The sequence below is a fragment of the Garra rufa genome, chromosome 10 (genome assembly GCF_049309525.1).
Source record: "Garra rufa chromosome 10, GarRuf1.0, whole genome shotgun sequence".
NCBI classification, from domain to species: domain Eukaryota; kingdom Metazoa; phylum Chordata; class Actinopteri; order Cypriniformes; family Cyprinidae; genus Garra; species Garra rufa.
In genome coordinates, this window is record NC_133370.1 from 3,348,964 (window position 1) to 3,373,572 (window position 24,609).

A 24,609-nucleotide genomic window follows, 5' to 3' on the forward strand; every position below is an offset into this window, starting at 1 on the left:
ATAAAAAATAAAATTATTATTGTTATTATTTTACTAGTTTAATTGCATATTATACATTAATATTTTACATTAAATTAGCTTTTAATTTAAATTTATTTAGTGCATAGTAAACGCAATACTATGTTATTTAGTTTATGTATTTATTTAGTAAATAATAAATACTACTACTATTAAATACTACTAAATAATAAATACTACTATTACTACAAATTATATATATATATATATATTAGTTAGAGAAAATTTGCTGTAACATTGTTATTAAATAATAATAATAATAATAATAATAATAATAATAATTTATTATACTTTTAATTAAAAGTGTATAATTGAATTTAGAAAATTAAATTTATATATATTTTTTGTTTCAAATGTATTTATTTAGTACATAGTAAGCTTAATAGTATATTATTTATGAGTATACATAAAATTATTACTACATTTAAATGTATACTTCATAGTATTTTATGTAGTTATTTAGTAAATAAAGTTAATATACATTAAAAATAATTGTATATATGTATTTACTAAACAATAAATATTAAATACATAATATTAAAACATAATATACTATTATTATTATTATTAATAATAATAATAATAATAATAATAATAAATATAATATGTTATATATATATATATAGAAAAAATAAAATTATATATATATATATATTAGGGCTGTCAAAATTAACGCGTTAATAGCGCGTTGACGCAAATTCATTTTAACGGCACTAATTTTATTAACGCAGCACGCATATTCTGTTTGGGAAAACTGCCGCACAGGATTTTTTTCAGTTCTTATTTCATATTACTTTGGTTGTCTGATAACAGAAATATTAAATTATAACAATGGAAACAGTTTTGTTGAGAACTTGGCTGCATCAAATGACAGTATGTGGGCACCGAGAGGCAAACAAATGTAATAATAAATGTACATGTTCAGAAGTGAGCTGCCCTGTCCTGAAAATGATGTAAACAGGCTTGTGTAAGTAAATTGCTCAGTGCAAAGAAAGAGAAGTAATGGGAACCTGGTGTTTCTATGTTCTTTTTTCATGTGTCTAATAGACATGAACAAGTTATTTGAAAAACATCTATGACCTTTGAAACAAGTTAGTCTTCATGCTCTATGTCGAGTATGGTTTCACTGATAATAAACACATATGTGACCCTGGACCACAAAACCAGTCATAAGGTTAAATTTTACAAAACTGATATGTATATATAATATGAAAGCTCAGTAAATAAGCTTTCTATTGATGTATGGTTTATTAGGATAGGACAATATTTGGGCGAGATACATCTATTTGAAAATCTGGAATCTGAGGGTGCAAAAAAATCAAAATCCTGAGAAAATCACCTTTAAAGTTGTCCAAATTAGGTTCTTAACAATGCATATTACTAATCAAAAATTACATTTTGATACATTTACAATATGAATTTTACAAAAAATCTTCATGGAACATGATCTTTACTTAATTTCCTAATGATTTTTGGCATAAAAGAAAAATCAATAATTTTGACCCATGCAATGTATTTTTGGCTATTGCTACAAACATACCCCAGCGACTTAAGACTGGTTTTGTGGTCCAGGGTCACATATTTGCTTAAAGCATCCATATTTGTCCATGCCAATGTTGATTATAGTATTAAAAACTTTAAAAAGTATTATTTAAGGTAGATTTAGAATAAAAATAAAAATGTGCGACTAATCACGAGTTAACTCATGACAACCATGCGATTAATCGCGATTAAAAAAACTATATTATAAATTATAAAATTTTCTTTTAGATCAGTTTTTAATTTACATTTATTTAGTAAACTTAATAGTATATTATTTACAATTATACATTGTTACTACATTTAAATGTATACTTAATAGCATATTATTTTATTATTTAGTAAATAAATAGTTAATATACAATAAAAATATAATATTACATTTAATTTAATTAAATTTACTTTACAATTATTTAGTGTTTCAATCCACATCCAACTACATTCATACTATTATTAATACAATAGTTGTATATGGTTTGAAACACATTTGACTGATCCCATTTTCCCACAGTAATCATGTTTTCGGAATCTCACCTTGTATTTCATTGGCGAAACAGTAAACATCAAACAATTCCGAAGGATCCCGTTTCCCATAATTTCTAACCCCTTGAGAAAACTCTGCGTGTCCATAGCAACCGAGCTCAGGTCTCTGTACGGGATACCTGTGGAGAGGAGAAACATCTGCATTGTGAAAACTGTCTGAACCCAGATATCCATATGTACTGTAAATAAAGCTGTGCTGTCATAAAAATGCAAATAAATAATTTCACTGCAATTGTATTATTTATTTACAAAAAAAATCAATGTATTTTATCTATGTGTGTAATTATGTATTTTTTATTTGTTATTTACAAAAAAAAATAAAAAAAAAATATATATATATATATATATACTAAATAAAAAAATGTCAAGACAAACTTTGGCTTGAGAAATCTGGACTAAAAGGTTCTAAAAGTTTTACGGTTGAGTTATGCTTGACATGTTACTAACATATTACTAGCATGAGTAGCATGTTGTTAGCATGATTAGCAAGTTACTAGCATGTTGCTAGCATTATTGACATGTCATTAGTATGTTGTTAGAATGATTAGCTTGTTATTAGCATGTTGCTAACATGATAAGCATGTTGTTATCCATTTTCTAGCATGAGTAGCATGTTACTAGTATGTTGTTAGCATGTTCCCAGCCTGATTAGCATGTCAGTAGCATGTTGCTAACATGATTAACATGTTGCTAGCATGTTTCTAGTATGATTAACATGTTACTAGCATGTTTTTAGCATAATTAGCATGTTGCTAGCATTATTAGCATGTGACTAGTATGTTGTTAGAATGATAAGCATGTAACTAACATGTTTGTAGCATGTTGCTAACATTTGTCTAGCATGAGTAGCATGTTACTAGTATGTTGCTAGCATGTTCCCAGCCTGATTAACATGTTTCTAGCATGTTGTTACCATTATTAGCAAGTTACTAGCATGTTGCTAGCACGATTAACCTTTTTACTAACATGTTTTCAGTATGCTTAACATGCTACTAACATGTTTTCAGCATAATTAGCAAGTTATTAACATGTTGTTAGCTTGTTTTTACCATGAGTATCATGTTGCTAACATGTTTCCAGCCTGATTAACATGTTACTAGCAAATTGTTACCATGATTAGCAAGTTACTAGCATGTTGCTAGTATTATTAGAATGTTGCTAACATGTTTCTAGTATGATTAGCATGTCAGTAGCATGTTGCTAGCATTATTAGAATTTGGCTAACATGTTTCTAGTATGATTAGCATGTCAGTAGCATGTTGCTAGCATGATTAGCAAGTTTTTGGCATGTTGCTAGCATGATTAGAAAGTTACTAGCATTATTAACATGTTGTTATCATGTTTCCAGTATGCTTAACATGTTACTAGCATGTTGTTAACATTATTAGAATGTTGCTAACATGTTTCTAGTATGATTAGCATGTCAGTAGCATGTTGCTAGCATGATTAGCAAATTATTAGCACGTTGCTAGCATGATTAGAAAGTTACTAGCATTATTAACATGTTGCTATCATGTTTCCAGTATGCTTAACATGTTACTAGCATGATTAGAAAAGATAGAAAATACACAGCACACTCGGTCAGGGATTTCAGTAAATTGGTTTCTTAAGCCAACTTAATAATATATTATTAAAGGGGTCATCGGATGCCCATTTTCCACAAGTCCATATTATGATTCTTTAGGGTCTTAATGAAAAGTCTCTAATATACTTTGGTTGAAAATTCTCAATAGTAGTAATAATAACAAAACACCCTTTTACCTTCAAAATCAGCTAAAATATCAACTCATTTTATTGCATGGTCCCTTTAAATGCAAATAAGCTCTGCTGGCCCCGCCCCTCTCTAATGTGGGATTATGAGCCGTAATGTTTACTTGCGTTTACACACAATGGCGATCGGAGTCGGACTGTTTGAGCTCGGTGAGGGCGGGTCTAAGGTAAGGCGCTCGTGTCAATCAACTATCGTGGGAGGGGCCTCTGTCTGTGTGTCGTCACACCCACAAAAAGCTGAGAATGAGCTGATTTTAAAAAGGGGATATTACTTTTAAAGGAACACTCCACTTTTTTTGGAAATAGGCTCATTGTCCAACTCCCCCCGAGTTAATAAGTTGAGTTTTACCGTTTGGAAATCCATTCAGCCGTTCTCCTGTTCTGGCGATATCACTTTTAGCATAGCTTAGCATAGATCATTGAATCCTATTAGACCAATAGCATCGCGTTCAAAAATGACCAACGAGTTTCGATATTTGTCCTATTTAAAACTTGACTCTTCTGTAGTTATATCGTGTACTAAGACCGGTGGAAATGCAAAGCTGTGAGTTTCTAGGCTGATAAGATTAGGAACTACACTTTGATTCCGGCGTAATAGTCAAGGAAGTTTGCTGCCGTAATATGACCGAAGCAGGAGCAGTAATTCCACGCAGCACATGTGCAAATGCTAAACTAGCTGGGAACTCATTTCTGATAATATTCCGCCTGCTTCGGCCATATTACAGCAGCAAACTTCCTTGACTATTACGCCGAAATGGAAGTGTAGTTCCTAATCTTATCAGCCTAGAAACCCGCAGCTTTGCATTTCCACCGGTCTTAGTACACAATATAACTACAGAAGAGTCAAGTTTTAAATACAACAAATATCGAAACTCGTTGGTCATTTTTGAACGCAATGCTATTGGTCTAATAGGATTCAATGATCTATGCTAAGCTATGCTTAAAGTGATATTGCCAGAACAGGAGAACGGCTGAATAGATTTCCAAACGGTAAAAATCAACTTATTAACTCGGGGGGAGTTGGACAATGAGCCTATTTGCAAAAAAAAGTGGAGTGTTGCTTTAAAGATTTAAAAAATACCACTGGGTGGATTTTTATCATTGTAGGGTGATTGTGTACACAAACTGCCAACACACATTAATGTTCAAACAACATGGAAAAGTGAGTTTTGCATCCGATGACCCTCTTTAAGTATATTATGCACTAAATAAATATGTAATTATGTAAATATGACTGCGATAAAGGCTGAAAGCGAGCAACATGTTGTCCGTCTGACCTGACGCTCTGGTCTTTGAGCCATCCGGCCGCACAGCTGTTCATGCTGGAGTGAAACGCCGCCCACAGCTGCTCAGGGGTCGCGACCTCGGCAGAATTCTCCTCACACGCTCGAACGGCCTCCGGGAACGACAGCGAATAACGGTCCGCGGGAGAACGGTAGTGAAACACCACACCTGAAAACACACACAAATATTAACCCTCAGTCACTCAACAAGAGAAAACAACCCAAGGACAGTCAAAGACAAGCACTGAGGATGAGAAATGGTCAATATTAATGTGTTTTTCTCTTTTTTTCTTATACCTTTTTCTTTCAAAGATCAGTTTAGATTAGAAGGGTTTAGGTTAATATTAATCAGTAAAAGTATTATTTAAATGTATTATAAAAATATTATTTTAAATTATTATTATTATTATTAACAATAAGAACAACCATAATAATAACAATAAAACATTATTATTTATTATTATTACTATAAATATTTTTTATTATTATTTTAATTTTTAATTAAATTTGTGTTCCAGGTTACAATAAAGCTTGACTTCTCCTGTAATTTGTGTAGACTTATTACAAAAAAAGTATTAACAAAATATTTAAAATGTTAATATATAATATTAATTAAAAGTATTATTATTATTCTAACTTTTATTATTAATTAAGTATTAGTAGTTTCACAATGACTTTTGTTATGTTTATTATTTTCATTTACAACAACAACTATAACAATAATAAACTAATATTATGATTATTAATATTTTTAATGATTACTTTATTACACATTTAAATTGTTTTCTAGGTTACAATCAAGTTTGACTCGTCCCTCAGTTTGTAAAAAAAAAACATAAATAATAATAATAATAATAATAATAATGCTATATGTATATATGCGTAAGTATTAATAATTATAATGAGTATTATTATAATATTTATTATTTTAAATGATTATGTTTTCATTTACAACATCAGCTGCTACAATTCAAAATGCTTATTATTATTGTTATTATTTAAATATTTTGATTGATTACTTTAATTACTATTTATAAAAAAAATTCCAGGTTACAATCAAGTTTGAGTTCCCCCCGGTTTGCAAAAAAAAAAAAAAAAAAAAACGTAATAATTGTATTTAAAAAAGTATAAAAAATACAATTATTATTGTTATTATTTTACTATTTTAGTTGCATACTATGTATTAAGATTCTACATTAAATTATATAATTTTATTTAAATTTATTTAATACATAGTATACTTAATAGTATATTATTTACCTTATGTATTTATTTAGTAAATAATACATATTGAATACATAAAATTAAAACAATATAAAATTAATAACAAATAATATCAATGCATATTAAATATGAATATAATGATTATTATTATATTTATTATTTTAAATGCTTATTATTTTTATTTACAACAACAACTACAGCAATAAATTATTATTATTATTATTACTTTTATTATTGAAATATTTTGTAAAATATTTTTTCTATTTTTAAATATATTTACTTTAATTACTAATTATTATTGTGTGTGCTTTAGTCAATTATTGTTATTATTTTACTATTTTATTTGCATACTATGTATTAAGATTCTACATTACATTATATTTTTGTATTCAAATTTATTTAATACATAGTATACTTAATAGTATATTATTTACCTTACATGTTTAATAAATAAATATTGAATACATAAAATTAAAACCTAATATACAAATAATATAAAAATTATATCAATTAATATTATTATTATTATAAGTATTAATAATATAATGGTTATTATTATATTTATTATTTTAAATGCATATTATTTTTATTTACAACAACTACAACAATAAATTATTACTGTTTATTATTATTATTATTATTATTATTATTATTGTTATTATTATTATTATATTAACAATATATTTAAATTATTTTTGTTTTTATATTTTTTTCTATTATTAAATATATTTATTTTAATTATTACTTATTATTATTGTGTGTGCTTTAGTAAATTTTTTTTTTTTTTTAGATTTTAACGATTTCTTTACTTCTTTTAATTTCAGTTTTATTAGTTTTGGTACTTCACCTTAAACTTATTTCAGTTTGTTTTTAATTTTATTCATTTCTGACTTAAAGTTTGTTTTTTGTTTTTTAACAAACACTATTTTTCATAGTTTTAGTTAACAATAACGACTATTTCAAGTACCATAATTTATCCTTAAATGTGTGCAATGCTATAAAAATGTGTAAAACGTCCAGGAAAAGTACAATAATTGAATATTAAATCAACTCTATAAAGCAGCTCTACTGAAGACATCAATGTCATTATTTAGATCAATGTTGATTCAATTTAGTTCAATAACAGTGTCAATGCTGCAAAGTTAGTGTCATTATCAGACATTATCATCTGTCAGAATTTCACTTCAAATTTAGTTTTCATCTGATAGTGTCAGCACATTAAATTAATAATATTACTGAATATTAATTGTCTTTTACAGCACACACATTATGTAGAACATTTAAGCTGATTTATTTGCGGTTTAGTGTAATTTCCCTCATTAGGCGTCACCTGTTTTCCTCAGAATTCACAGCAGCCCTCGTTCGCAGGTAATCAATCTCAGCGCTCTAATTAAAGAGTTACAGTCAATTAAGCAGTTAATGAGAGCCTCAGATGAAAATAAAAATAAAGCTGAGCTAAAGTTAGACAGGAAACGAGGGAAAAAGCTGAAATGAATATGATATTGACAGTCTGAAAGGATCTAATGAGAAGGTAATTAATTCACAGCAGACTCCTGGACTCTTAACGAGCCCACGCTTTTCTGCAATGTTTATCTGAAAACCGGCGCTCTGGGTCCGCATTTGCTCACGGTACACTTTAGCCATGCAAAATGACTTTCATAATGATTTTAACTCACTCGCTGGGTGTTTACAGACAAATATATTAAGCTGTAATTTTCTTTTTAATGAACTGCTAAATTAGGACCTTACAGAAGACATTATTACTGCAGTGATTTTCTATAAAGATGTCCACTGTGAAAAGTGCTAAATAAATAAAATTACTATTATTAATAACTATTATTGTGTAAATATTACAAAATGATAAAAAAACATTAGTATTAATAATTATAAAAATATAATTTATGAAAATATAATTTAATTGAATTTAATTATAAAATAATTATAATATAAATATTAACCAAAACTGTATTTTTTGCTGAAATAAAAGAAGCTTGAAGTTCAAAATTAATAATAAAAACTAAAATAAATATAAATATAAAAAAACACAAAAGTCGTTTTATTTTTGTAATTAACTAATCCCATTATATTTTATTCATTTTAGTACTTTAGTTTAATCTTATTTCAGTTCATTTTAAATTTTCTTAGAAATTTTTATCTTAAAGTTACTCACCCAATCTTTAAATATCATTTTAATTTCACCTTCACTTCAATTACAGAAAACAATTTTGAATAGTTTTAGTTAACACTATTTCAATAACCATCAATTTATCCAGAGATGTGTGTAATCCTATAAAATAAATATTAACTAAAACTGTATTTTTTGCTGAAATAAAAGAAGCTTGAAGTTCAAAATTAATAATAAAAAATAAATAAATATAAAAAACACAAAAGTTGTTTTATTTTAGTTCATATTTATGTAATTAACTAATACCATTTTATTTTATTCATTTTAGTACTTTAGTTTAATCTTATTTCAGTTCATTTTAAAATTTTCTTAGAAATTTTTATCTTAAAGTTACTGACCAAATCTTTATATTGCACTTTATTTCAGCTTCATTACAATTACAGAAAACAATTTTGAATAGTTTTAATTAACACTATTTCAAGAACCATCAATTTATCCAGAGATGTGTGTAATCCTATAAAATAAATATTAACCAAAACTATGTTTTGCTGAAATAAAAGAAGCTTGAAGTTCAAAATTAATAATAAAAAACTAAAATAAATATAAATATAAAAAACACAAAAGTCATTTTATTTTAGTTCATATTTATGTAATTAACTAATACCATTTTATTTTATTAATTTTAGTACTTTAGTTTAATCTTATTTCAGTTCATTTTAAAATGTTCTTAGAAATTTTTATCTTAAAGTTATTCACCCAATCTTTAAATATCATTTTAAAGAAAAACAATTTTGAATAGTTTTATTTAACACTATTTCAAGAACTATCATTTATCCAGAGATGTGTGTAATCCTATAAAATAAATTAAAAATATTAACCAAAACTGTACTTTTTTGCTGAAATAAAAGAAGCTTGAAGTTCAAAATTAATAAAAAAAAAAAACTTAAATAAATATAAATATAAAAAATACAAAAGTTGTTTTACTCCAGTTCATATTTATGTAATTAACGAATGCAATTTTATTTTATTAATTTTAGTACTTTAGTTTAATCTTATTTCAGTTCATTTTAAATTTTCTTAGAAATTTTTATCTTAAAGTTACTGACCAAATCTTTATATTGCATTTTATTTCAGCTTCATTACAATTACAGAAAACCATTTTGAATAGTTTTAGTTAACACTATTTCAAGAACCATCAATTTATCCAGAGATGTGTGTAATCCTATAAAATAAATATTAACCAAAACTGTATTTTCTGCTGAAATAAAAGAAGCTTGAAGTTCAAAATTAATAATAAAAAAACTAAAATAAATATAAATATAAAAAACACAAAAGTCATTTTATTTTAGTTCATATTTATGTAATTAACTAATACCATTTAATTTTATTCATTTTAGTACTTTAGTTTAATCTTATTTCAGTTCATTTTAAAATGTTCTTAGAAATTTTTATCTTAAAGTTATTCACCCAATCTTTAAATATCATTTTAAAGAAAAACAATTTTGAATAGTTTTATTTAACACTATTTCAAGAACTATCATTTATCCAGAGATGTGTGTAATCCTATAAAATAAATTAAAAATATTAACCAAAACTGTACTTTTTTGCTGAAATAAAAGAAGCTTGAAGTTCAAAATTATAAAAAAAAAAACTAAAATAAATATAAATATAAAAAATACAAAAGTTGTTTTACTCCAGTTCATATTTATGTAATTAACGAATACCATTTTATTTTATTAATTTTAGTACTTTAGTTTAATCTTATTTCAGTTCATTTTAAATTTTCTTAGAAATTTTTATCTTAAAGTTACTGACCAAATCTTTATATTGCATTTTATTTCAGCTTTATTACAATTACAGAAAACAATTTTGAATAGTTTTAGTTAACACTATTTCAAGAACCATCATTTATCCAGAGATGAATGTGTAATCCTTTCAAATATGTATGAAACAGTCCAGGAAAAGTACAATAATTGAATATTAAATCAGTCGGCTTCATTAGCAGATGATTTCCGGCCGGTTCAGATCTCACCTGTGACCTCCAGGTTGACCGTATCCTGCTCGTAGTTTTCTCCCAGGGCGACGTGGCATTGGAACGTCCCGGAATCATTGGAGCGCAGCTGGGAAAGCGCCAGTGATGCGTTAAGGGGGTCGGCGGAGTATCCGGGCAGACCGACCCGACCCGCGTACGCCTGGTGCACCCTGACCACCCCGTCCCGCGCCGACAGCACCGTCCTCTCCTGCGCTCCGGAGCCGCGGGTCCAGTGGATGTACGGGCCGTGTCCCGGGACGAGGGCGGCCGGCAGGGTGAACACACACGGGAGGAGGGCGGAGTCGGCTAATGGACGCCGCAGGGGAGGATGGGTCACTCTCCGGACCGTCACCGGAGTCTCAGCCCAAATCACACCTGAGAGAACAGAGAGATTGCTGTTTAAATAGTTTCTGGTGTCTCAGGTTAATGTTAATGTTCACTCACAATAATAGTCTTCTTTTAACGTTTTATTTTACATTAATCTCTAGCAGGACAAGCAGGTTTCATATACGCAATTAAATAGACTGATGCCTCAAAATAAAATATTAAGTGACATAGTGCATGGTGCAAAATGGCTTTACAGCAGCTTAAAATAGCTATTTAACAGTGTTATTTTAGTATTAGAAAATAAATAAAATATTTGAAATATTAACTAAAGCTTAAAATAGCTATTTAACAGTGTTATTTTAGTATTAGAAAATAAATAAAATATTTAAAATATTAACTAAAGCTTAAAATAGCTATTTAACAGTGTTATTTTTATATTAGAAAATAAATAAAATATTTAAAATATTAGCCAAAGCTTAAAATAGCTATTCGACAGTGTTATTTTTATACTAGAAAATAAATAAAATATTTAAAATATTAAAAATATTAACTAAAGCTTAAAATAGCTATTTAACAGTGTTATTTTAGTATTAGAAAATAAATAAAATATTAAAAATATTAACTAAAGCTTAAAATAGCTATTTAACAGTGTTATTTTAGTATTAGAAAATAAATAAAATATTTAAAATATTTAAAATATTAGCCAAAGCTTAAAATAGCTATTCGACAGTGTTATTTTTGTATTAGAAAATAAATAAAATATTTAAAATATTTAAAATATTAGCCAAAGCTTAAAATAGCTATTCGACAGTGTTATTTTTATACTAGAAAATAAATAAAATATTAAAAATATTAAAAATATTAACTAAAGCTTAAAATAGCTATTTAACAGTGTTATTTTAGTATTAGAAAATAAATAAAATATTAAAAATATTAACTAAAGCTTAAAATAGCTATTTAACAGTGTTATTTTAGTATTAGAAAATAAATAAAATATTAAAAATATTAACTAAATCTTAAAATAGCTATTTAACAGTGTTATTTTTATATTAGAAAATAAATAAAATATTTAAAATATTAAAAAATATTAGCCAAAGCTTAAAATAGCTATTCAACAGTGTTATTTTTGTATTAGAAAATAAATAAAATATTTAAAATATTTAAAATATTAGCCAAAGCTTAAAATAGCTATTTGACAGTGTTATTTTTGTATTAGAAAATAAATAAAATATTAAAAATATTAACCAAAGCTGGAAGTTGAAAAAAAAAAAAAAAAATTTGCTTTGAGAACTAGCTGAAATAAAAGAAGTTTAAAGTACTAAAATTCATAAAAAAAAAAAAAAACGAAAATAAATGTAAATATACACAATACAAGAAGTTTATTTTATTTTAATTAATATTTATGTAATTAAGTAAAAAAAAAACTAATCGTTTTATTTTTTTAATAATTATTTTAATAAAATAAAAGAAGTTTGAAATACTAAAATAATTACAAAAAAACCTATACCTAAAATATAAATATATATATAAAAAAATACAAAAAATTTTAATTATTTGAATTAATATTTATGTAATTATTAAGTAATAACATTTTTGCTAATTTGAAAATTAGATATTTTGCTTTGGCAAAAAAAGTTTATACATTTACTAAAATAAATATAAATATACAAAATACAAAAAGAATACAAAATGTAATTTTATTTTAGTTAATATTTCTTCAATTAAGTAAAAAAATGTTTTATTTTTTAGTTTTATTTTTTAGTAATTATTTTAATAAATTAAAAGAAGATTGAAATACTACAATTTATTACAAAAAAAAACCTAAAATGTAAATATAAAAAACAAAAAGTTTATTTTATTTTAGTTAACATTTATGTGATTAAGTAATAAGATTTTAGCAATTTTGAAAATTATAAATTTTGCTTTGGCAACTAGCTAAAATAAAAGAAGTTTAAAGTACAAAAAAAACTAAAATAAATATAAAAAATACAAAATGTTTATTTTATTTTAGTTAATATTTATGTAATTAAGTAATAAAATGTTAGAAGATTTGCTTTAGCAACTAACTAAAATAAAAGAAGTTTGAAGTACTAAAATTAATAAAAAAAACTAAAATAAATATAAATAAAAAAATACAAAATGTTTATTTTAGGTAATATTTATGTAATTAAGTTATACAATTTTAGTGATTTTGAAAATTAGAAGTTAATAAATACATACATAGATGTTTGAACCAATAAATAATATAAAGTGCTAGTTAGGGATGATAACTTTGACTTGACAATATTGGATAACATTAATAAATATTTATTTATTTATGAAATTGTAAAATTATTCCAGGAGAAACCTTTTAAAAATGTCCATTAATATATTTTCTGAATAGAAACATTAAAAACATAAAAACATTTTTAAATACATTTTATACTCAATATAACCCATTGAGTCCAGATGTCAGCTGAAGATAAAAGTCGTTTCAGAGCTGGAGTTATTATATTTTGATTAAAGATTATAAAGGCAAAAACTTGGCAAATACACAGATGAATCATTCACAATCTGAACATGAGTGTGATTTAAGAAAGCAAATAGGGTCAAAAAGGGTCAAAGAAAAGTCCAGTTCACTGTTCCTCACAAAACCCAACAGATTATTACAGAAACGGCTTTTGTAATGTCCTCAAACACAGAAAACACATGAATAATATTTGTTCTCCAGCCTGAGCGTCTGCTCTGGATCTCAGCGCAGTTCATTAAATCAGCTGAAACTCTCCAAACACTTCAGAGATGTGAGAGGAATAACACAAAGATGATCTGTGAAGCGTCGGCTCCCAAATTGACACGCAAGTGAGTTTGCTCTTCTAACAATGGGACTTTTTGAAAAGAAAGATATTCTACAGCTGAACTCCATCATATTGATAGACACTCCTATGAACTGGATCTCAGTCTGATGTGTGTTCATGTGGATCTGAAGGATTTTAAGTATCTGCCAGCAGCTTCACTTTTGTTTCATCCCAGTATGAATCAGAATAAACACTGATGGACTGTAGACACAGTACAAACAGTCAAGAATTTGTTGCAATGCAAAAATCTAATGAACAAAACCCAAGAGAAGAGACAGATCCACTATAAATATGAAGATGCAACACCATTATTCAGTCAATTATTGGAAAACAACACTAGGTTATTTATAACTCAAGTATGGGACAGTTGGTATGTTTTTAGTCACCAGGCAATTATTTCAACCTCTTTAATTCCCCAGACTGTATACTGAAACTGTTTACAGTAATACAGTTATTCGAGTTTAAAGAGGGTTTGAAATATGAAGCTTGTATTTTTGTTAAAGATGCCAAGTGAATATTTAATCATGGAACAAGTTTAAAGATGTACACTATCAACTAAAAGGTTGGCATCAGTATGAAATGTATACATTTATTCATGCACTGAATTGATCAAAAGTGACAGTAAATCATGGTTAGCCTAATTTTCTTAAGGGATTTGTAGCCTATTTTCTCTTTTTCTTTGTTTTGTTTTTATAACTTTACAGCCTGAATGGTTTGGTGTTTCATACTTAAAAAGAAAAAGAAAAAAAGATTTGCAAAACACGCTCCGGAGTTCCGATCCTAATCAAATGATTTGCGATCTTAGCTCCGAAGTCTTGATTCAAAGTTCCTATATTAATCAAATGATTCGGGATTCTTTTTTTTCTTCTTCTTCTTTTTTCTTGTTCTTGATTCTTCTTCTTGATTCGTGCTCTAAAGTCCCAATCCAAATGATTCACGCTCCGAAGTTCGGATCTTAATCAAATGATTCGCGATCCATGCTCTAAAGTCCCGATTCAAATGATTCGCGATCCACGGTCCATAGATCGGGTCTTAATCAAAAGATTCCCGATCTGTGCTCTGAAGTCCCGATTCAAATGGTTCACAATGCACAATCCGTAGTTTGGATCTTAATCAAAAGATTCGCAATCCATGCTCCGGATTGCCGATTCAAATGAATCTCGATCCGAAATTCTGATCTGAATCAAATGATTCGCGACCCGAAATTCTGGTTTTAATCAAATGATTCACGCTCCGAAGTTCAGATCTTATTCAAATGATTTGCAATCCCTGCTCCGGCTTTCCGATTCAAATGATTCAAGATCTGAAATTCGGATCTTAATCAAATGATTCACGATCGGCAGTCCTAGTTCGGATCTTAATTAAAAGATTCGCGATCCTTGCTCCGGATTCCCGATTCAAATAATTTGCAATCCGAAATTCAGATCATAATCAAATGATTCGTGATCCGCGCTCTTAAGTCCCAATTCAAATGATCCGCAATCCGTGGTCCATAGATCTTAATCAAAAGATTCGCAATCCATGCTCCGGATTGCAGATTCAAATGAATCTCGATCCGAAATTTGGATATTAATCAAATGATTCGTGCTCCGAAGTTCCTATTCAAATGATTCGCAATCTGTGCTCTGGCTTTCCGATTCAAATGATTCAAGATCCGAAATTCAGATCTTAATCAAAAGATTCACCATCCGTGCTCCGGATTCCCGATTCAAATGATTTGCGATCCGAAATTTGGATCATAATCAAATGATTCGCGACCCGAAATTCTGATTTTAATCAAATGATTCGCACTCCAAAGTTCAGATCTTATTCAAATTATTTGCAATCCCTGCTCCGGCTTTCCGATTCAAATGATTCAAGATCTGAAATTCGGATCTTAATCAAATGATTCACGATCGGCAGTCCTAGTTTGGATCTTAATTAAAAGATTCACCATCCGTGCTCCGGATTCCCGATTCAAATGATTTGCGATCCGAAATTTGGATCATAATCAAATGATTCGTGATCCGCGCTCTTAAGTCCCAATTCAAATGATCTGCGATCCGTGGTCCATAGTTCAGATCTTAATCAAAAGATTTGTGATTCGTATTCGTAATAAAATAATTCGCGATCCATGCTCTGAAGTCTTGATTCAAATGATTCGCGATCCGCAATCCATAGTTCGGATCTTATTTAAAAGATTCCAGATCCGTGCTCCGGATTCCCGATTCAAATGATTTGCGATCCGAAATTCAGATCTTATGATCCATGCTCCAAAGTCCAGATTTGAATCAAATGATTTGCGATCCACGCTGCAATGTTGATCTACATCAAATGACTGGAGAACCCGCTCCGAAGTTTCTTATTTAAATCAAATGATTTGTGATTTGATCGGAGCGCTTCGAAACACTGAATTATTTTGCAATGCTTGCGATGCAATGGTTTAACTGATTTAGAGTTTTGCAAAGCTCTGTTTCACCCATCACTTTACGTGCTTTTTAAAATTACAAGGGATGTTGAAATCCAAAAATGTCTTGCTTGATCTGTGTTTTTTTACCACTGAATCGCTTGAACTGAATGATTTAGGTCATGAGTTTGAAGCGTTTCCAGCGTAAATGACTCACTCAGTTGATTCAGTTCGTCTGTTCTTCCGCTTTTCGAGTCTGCAGCCATGTTTACACGACACTGTCAGCACTACTACTGGCTTAGCTCGCTAGTTTTATTAAATTAACTCAAATAAGCTGAAAGAGTATGATGTTTACAAATAAAACATCAATATTTTCATTCCAAACATAACATCCAACTTCATTAATATGACAAGCTACAGCGCAAAATACATGCTAGATGGAAATATTGTGCATTACGATCGAGTTTGTAGCTTTTTAACATTGATAATAATCAGAAATGTTACTTGAACAGCAAATCAGCATATTAGAATGATTTCTGTGGAGGATGAAGGACATGTGACACTGAAGACTAAAGTAATGATGCTGAAAATTGAGGTTTGATCACAGAAATAAATTACATTTTAACAGATATTGACATAGAAGTCAGTTATATCAAATAAATGCACCCTTGATGATTTATTCTCACAATCTGACAAAGATTTTAATCACAGCAGTTTCTAAATTGGTTTTACTGTTAAAACACTGATATTTCCGTATCTTAAACATTTATTTGTGATGACCTGCCTGCTAGGCTTGCGTTGGAAGTGTATTACTGTAAACAGATTTCCCACTGGCTTTCACGCACAGATGCCGTCCACAGATATGCAAATGTAAATAACCTGGAATATTGCTTTAAGTGAGAGGGAAGATGAACATGCAATATAATCTCCCAAATCCACGCTCTCCGCTGCTACCTGAACAATCTGTAACAGGAAATGCATAGAAAATCAATTGCAGCTCCTTCATTCCATATGGATTTAGGGATGAGTGTATATCCCAGCGTTTGAATAATGATATAAGTGATGAAAGCTCAAATCTGCATTTAGATGGTCTCCATTCACCCCCCACGGGCTTGTCTTTGCACAAAAACCAAGTAATTTTGCTTCTTAATGAGACGTAGCTCAAACACATATGGCTGAATTCCACCAAAACACATCTGACTTACCACAAAAATAAAATAAATCATCATTTGCATAAAGAAAGTGAAGGCAATTTCCTACTTTAATTAACATTAGCATATTGCATGTTGATTCTAAATACTGTATGTAATCTGTTTTTACTCTTATTTGTGTAAAAACTATTTACATGAGTATAAATTATGGAAAAAAACTTAAAATACAATTTACATTTTATTATATCCTCATCATTTTATTATCATTGTTTAATAACTCATCAGAATAATTTTATAATAATTGCATGCAAATAAAAATTGCATGCATTTACATGCAAATTATTATACTGTATAATATTTATTCATTTTTAATGCATTTATTTATGCATTTATATTTTTCTTTTAATATTATGTTGAATTACTAAAACTAAAGTAAGTATAAATGAAAGCTGAATAATTAAAGGTTTTATAAAAAAATATTATATTAAATTATTTTATTTAAAAAAACGAATAAAAAAGGAAAAGCACAATCAATTTCTAAAACTTAAATTAAATAAAAAAACAACAAAAAGGGTATTTCAAATATTTACAAAATAATTTCATTAAAAAATTAAAAAGGCAAAAGCACATAAAAATACAAAAAATGTTGCACTGACAATTAAATGAAATAGCATTTTAAGTTAAAGTAACTAAAATGTAAATTAATATAAATTAAAGGTAAATATTTTTTATAAAAAAAAATAATAATACAAAAACATTTTTAAAACCTAAATTAAATGTAAATACCTGAAAAAATAAAAGGTATTTAAAAATAAAAATGAATAAAAAAGAAAAAGCACATACAATTTCTTAAACTTATATAAACTGTATATAAATAATACTAAAATGAATACAAATATTTTTTTTATTAAAAAAATTAAAAAGGCAAAAGCACATAAAAAAAAGGACAAAAAATGCTGCTTTGGCAACTAAATGAAATAACATTTTAAGTTTAAGTTGAAGTACAAAAATGACTAAAACTAAAATGTAAATAATTTTAAATTAAAGGTAAATATTTTTATTTATTTTATATAAAACTAATAAAAAAATACAAATCACATTATTTTTTTTAAACCTAAATTAAATTTAAACTCCTGAAAAAAAGTAAAGGTATTTAAAATTATTACTAAAACAAAAATGTAAATAAATATATATTAAAGCTAAATATTTATATATATAAAACGAAAAAAAGAGAAAAAGCACATACAATTTCTTAAACTTAAATTAAATAAAAAAACAAAAAATAAATGACATTTAAAAATATTAATAAATAATATAACCGTATATAAATAATACTAAAATACCTAAAAATATTTTCATAAAAATAAAGCTTACATGCAAATAAATATATACTATATTTTTATTTTTAATGCATTTATTAATGCATTAATTTTTAATAGCAGTTCAAATTTGATTTTTATTTTTATTCTTAATTTTAGTGTGAAATATGAGCTGTTCATGTTGTCGCACATACAGCAAACATGACAAACAGCACATTCACATTTACACACGTCACAAAATCAATCCCTCCAGCGGCTTTCATAAATAAGATGCCATCGGACACAGTAGGTAATACACTCTCTCTCTCTCAAACACACACACATTCATTCCCAATAGACTCCCAGAGGGGGGTTACAGATGAATGTATTAAGTGAATAACCTTTCCAGCTCCACACACACGCGCACACACACACACACACACACACACACACACACACACACACACACACACACACACACACGCACACACGCACACATAAACACAGCCGCAGCACCTGCAGTAGTTTACACCTCTCAGCCTCACCATCATAACCATGGCAACCGCTGCTCGGTAACCAGGAGCGACGGGAGGACGGGGGTTTGCTGCTTGGCTCGATACGTTAAATCTGATTCCAGTCGCCAGCCGTCCAAACATTCACAAAGCACTGCTGATCTGCTGAAAGCTCAGGAGCTGCCCATAGAGACAGCAGTTTAAAGAGGCACAGGACCAACGCTGATCCAAAAGACAGGCAGCAGCAGCATGTCGCCTATAAGACACCTCGTTAGTGCCAAAAACGCATGTTATGGCAGAAATGCATGGCCGTTGTGAATAAGGCAATGCCAGAATCAGTGCTGCTATTGTTAGCTAAAACTACAATGAAAACTGCTCAAATAATTTACATTAATTAAAATAAACCTGAAATAAAACATAAATATTACATTAAAAACTTTGAAATGTCACCTTGGGAACTAAATAAAATAAAATAAGCTCAAGTTGAAGTACTAAAATTACTTAAACTGAAATTAATGTAAATTAAAGCTAAAGAAAAATGTCAATAAAAAACTACTAAAAAGGACAAAAACACAACAAAATGACTAATGAAACTAAAACTGAAATAAACATAAATTAAAGCTAAAACACTAAATGATGAAATAACTAAAATGACTGGCACTAAATGAAAAAAAAGTTAAAGTATAATAATAACAAAAAACTAAAATAAATATAAATTAAAGCTATTTTTATATTAAAAAAAAAAAAAAACTACTAAAAAGGACACAAACAAAATGACAAAAAATAAAATAAGTTAAAGTTGAAGTACTAAAATTACCGAATTGGAGGTAAATATAAATGAAAGCTAAATAAAAATATTTTATGTATAAAACTATATGACAAAAATTAATACAAAATAATAATAAAGAGCATAAAAGCACATAAAATGTCTAAAGCTTAAATTAAAATAACCGACAAATAAAAGGTATTTCAAAATATTCATAAATACTATAACTGTATATAAATAATACAAATATTTTCATAAAAAATTAAAAGCACATAAAAACAAATGAAATGAAACAATTTTAAGTTTAAGTTGAAGTACTAAAATTACTAAAACTAAAATGCAAATAAATATAAATTAAAGTTAAATTAAATTATTACAAGAACTAATAAAAAAGGATAAAAGCACATAACATTTCTAAAACTTAAACTAAAATAACTGAAAAAATAAAAGGTATTTCAAAATATTCATAAATACTATAATTGTGTATAAATAATACTAAAATAAATGAAATATTTTCATAAAAAAGAAAAGGAAAAAGAAGAAAAGCCCATAAAAATAAATTAAATGAAAACAAATTTTTTACGTTTAAGTTGAAGTACGAAAATTACTAAAACTAAAATGCAAATAAATATAAAGTTAAATATTTTTTATTACAAAAACTAATAAAAAAGGATAAAAGCACATAAAATGTCTAATAATTAAAAGAAAATAACCGAAAATAAAAGGTATTTCAAAATATTCATAAATGCTATAACTGCCATATAAATAATACTAAAATAAATTAAATATATTTAAGTAAAATAAAAATAAAAAGGACAAAGGCACATTAAAAGAAATTAAATACAATTTTCAGCTTAAGTTGAAGTACTAAAATTACTAAAACTAACATGGAAATAACAAGCTAAATATTTGTATAAAAAATTAATAAAATATAATATTAAATAAATACCTGACAGGTACTTCAAAATATTCATAAATACTATAACCATATAAATAATACTAAAATAAATAAAATATTTTTATAAAAATAAAAAGCACATAAAAAGAAATGAAATGTTTAAGTTAAAGTACTAAAATTACTAAAACTAAAATGGAAATAAATAAAATGTAAGCTAAATATTTTTATTTAAAAAAAGTATAAAAACATGAAAAAAGACATACAAATGTTGCATTGGCACTATTGAGCAATGACACATTTCTTAAAAATAAAATTCCTGCAAAGTCAACAGGGTTGTTTTTTTCTTCAAAATATCTTCTTTTTCACAGAATTTACCAGTTTTTACATTTAACCAGTAGCCTCTTAGTGAACAGCAGCTTTGTGCCTGTCATATATCCTGAAGTCCGTTCTAAAGAGGGCAGGTCTGAGTGTACAGGGGGCATAAATCGTCCTGGCAGGAGGGAGTGATTTCCCATCATCCTTCAAAGCGGCCACCCATCACTAAAGAGCCTAATGAAAGAGCCGCTGACTGAAGCTGCCAGTGAAAACATTTGGCCTATGAAGCATTCTGCACTCGCTCACTCACACACACAGACTGATGTGTTTAAGCGGTAGGAGGGATTCTCAGAGGTGACGGACGGGTTACGAGCGCTCAGGCCTGACGGAGATATTCAGCAGCAGCACAAAGAACCTGCCAGAGAAGCAGCATCTATAGCGAGCCTGCGGTTATACGCCACATCAGACTGGTCGACACGCTGCTGCTCCTGACACACGGAACACTAACACCAGTCAAACAAGAACATTTCTCCTGCTACAGCATTCATTTAAACACAAGCATGATGTTTTAAAAAAACTCCTTCTACACTGTGAAAAAAAAAAAAAAAAAAAAAAAAAAATTTGTTGAGTCAACTTAAAATAATTAGTTACACTGCTGCCTTATAATTTTAAGTTCAGTCCACTCAAATAAGTTTAGTCAACGCAAAATGTTAAGTTGTACTAAAAAAGTGCTGTTTGTTACCCGGCTGCCTTAGTTATTTGAGTTGATTCAACTAAAAAAATTAAGTTGTCACTTAGTAAGACTAAACTTTTTTTTAAGGTTGACTGAACCTAAAATTTTAAGGCAGCGGGGCAACAAATTATTTTGAGTTGACTCAACAATTTTTTTTTTTTACAGTGAAATACTACACTGTTAAAAAAACAACAACAAAAAAAAAACACTATTTGTTGAGTCAACTTAAAACAATTAGTTACACTGCTGCCTTATAATTTTAAGTTCAGTCCACTCAAATAAGTTTAGTCAACGTGAAATGTTAAGTTGTACTAAGTGACAGCTTAGATATTCGAGTTGACTAAACAAAAAATTAGGTTTGTTAAACTTAAAAGTGCTGTTTGTTACCCGGCTGCCTTCGATTTTTTTAGTTGAATCAACTCAAATATCTAAGTTGTCACTTAGTAAGACTAAACTTGTTTTTAAGGTTGACTGAACTTAAAATTTTAAGGCAGCGGGGTAACAAATTATTTTAAGTTCACTCAACAAATTGTTTTTTACATTGTGGAAATACTACACTCTTAAAAAAAACACAATTTGTTGAGTCAACTTAAAATAATTAGTTACACTGCTGCCTTATAATTTTAAGTTCAGTCCACTCAAATAAGTTTAGTCAACGTGAAATGTTAAGTTGTACTAAGTGACAACTTAGATATTCGAGTTGACTAAACAAAAAATTTGGTTTGTTAAACTTAAAAGTGCTGTTTGTTACCTGGCTGCCTTCGATTTTTTAGTTGAATCAACTCAAATATCTAAGTTGTCACTTAGTAAGACTAAACTTGTTTTTAAGGTTGACTGAACTTAAAATTTTAAGGCAGCGGGGTAACAAATTATTTTAAGTTCACTCAACAAATTGTTTTTTACATTGTGGAAATACTACACTCTTAAAAAAAACACAATTTGTTGAGTCAACTTAAAATAATTAGTTACACTGCTGCCTTATAATTTTAAGTTCAGTCCACTCAAATAAGTTTAGTCAACGTGAAATGTTAAGTTGTACTAAGTGACAACTTAGATATTCGAGTTGACTAAACAAAAAATTAGGTTTGTTAAACTTAAAAGTGCTGTTTGTTACCCGGCTGCCTTCGATTTTTTAGTTGAATCAACTCAAATATCTAAGTTGTCACTTAGTAAGACTAAACTTGTTTTTAAGGTTGACTGAACTTAAAATTTTAAGGCAGCGGGGTAACAAATTATTTTAAGTTCACTCAACAAATTGTTTTTTACATTGTGGAAATACTACACTCTTAAAAAAAACACAATTTGTTGAGTCAACTTAAAATAATTAGTTACACTGCTGCCTTATAATTTTAAGTTCAGTCCACTCAAATAAGTTTAGTCAACGTGAAATGTTAAGTTGTACTAAGTGACAACTTAGATATTCGAGTTGACTAAACAAAAAATTTGGTTTGTTAAACTTAAAAGTGCTGTTTGTTACCCGGCTGCCTTAATTTTTTTTAGTTGAATCAACTCAAATATCTAAGTTGTCACTTAGTAAGACTAAATTTGTTTTTAAAGTTGACTGAACTTAAAATTTTAAGGCAGCGGGGTAACAAATTATTTTAAGTTCACTCAACAAATTGTTTTTTTACATTGTGGAAATACTACACTCTTAAAAAAAACACAATTTGTTGAGTCAACTTAAAATAATTAGTTACACTGCTGCCTTATAATTTTAAGTTCAGTCCACTCAAATAAGTTTAGTCAACGTGAAATGTTAAGTTGTACTAAGTGACAACTTAGATATTCGAGTTGACTAAACAAAAAATTTGGTTTGTTAAACTTAAAAGTGCTGTTTGTTACCCGGCTGCCTTAATTTTTTTAGTTGAATCAACTCAAACATCTAAGTTGTCACTTAGTAAGACTAAACTTGTTTTTAAGGTTGACTGAAATTAAAATTTTAAGACAGCGGGGTAACAAATTATTTTAAGTTGACTCAACAAATTGTTTTTTTTCAGTGCACTTTTAAGTTTAACAAACCTGTTTTTTATTTTTTGTTTAGTCAACTCGAACATCTAAGTTGTCACTTAGTACAACTTAACATTTCAAGTTGACTAAACTTACATTATAACTTGCTAATCAAACGAAGAACATGCTAGTAACATGCTAATCATGTGGGGAAAAAATGCTAGCAACATGCTAATCATGTTAACAACATGCTTGCGACATGCTAATCATGTGGAAAAACATGCTAGCAACATGCTAATCGTGTCAGAAATATGATAGCAACATGTTAGTAACTTGTTAATCATGCTAAGAACATGTTAGTAACATGCTAATCATGCTAAGAACATGTTAGTTACATGCTAGTAACTTGCTAATCATGCTAGAAAAAATGCTAGTAACTTGTTAATCATGTTAACAACATGCTAGCGACATGCTAATAATGTGGAAAAACATGCTAGCAACATGCTAATCGTTGTTACAAACATGCTAGCAACATGCTGGTAACATGCTAACCATGTGAAAAACATGCTAGCAACGTGCTAATTGTGTTAGAAACATGCTAGCAATATGTTAGTAACTTGTTAATCATGCTAAGAACATGCTAGTAACATGCTACTCATGCTAGAAACATGTTAATAACTTGCTATTAATGCTAGAAACATGCTAGTAACTTGTTAATCATGTTAACAACATGGTAGTAACATGCTAATTATGCTAGAAACATGCTAGTAACACTAATAATGTTAAGAAAATGCTAGAAACATGCTAGTAACAATAATGCTAAGAAAATGCTAATCATGTAAGAAACAAGCTAGTAACTTGCTAATCATGCTAAGAACATGTTAGTACCATATTAATCATGCTAGCAA

At 28.1% G+C, this 24,609-nt stretch overlaps 1 protein-coding gene across 1 annotated transcript in view; it reads right to left on the reverse strand.

Moving 5' to 3' along the window:
• LOC141343806 (uncharacterized) overlaps positions 1-24,609 on the reverse strand; it is a 34,797-nt gene that overhangs the window by 7,717 nt on the left and 2,471 nt on the right. The window contains exons 4-7 of the mRNA XM_073848458.1: positions 21,437-21,509; positions 10,535-10,909; positions 5,148-5,322; positions 2,078-2,219 (exon numbers count right to left, since the gene is read on the reverse strand). Of these exons, the coding sequence (XP_073704559.1) occupies positions 2,078-2,219; positions 5,148-5,322; positions 10,535-10,909; positions 21,437-21,509 (765 nt within the window). The remainder of the gene's footprint in view (positions 1-2,077; positions 2,220-5,147; positions 5,323-10,534; positions 10,910-21,436; positions 21,510-24,609) is intronic.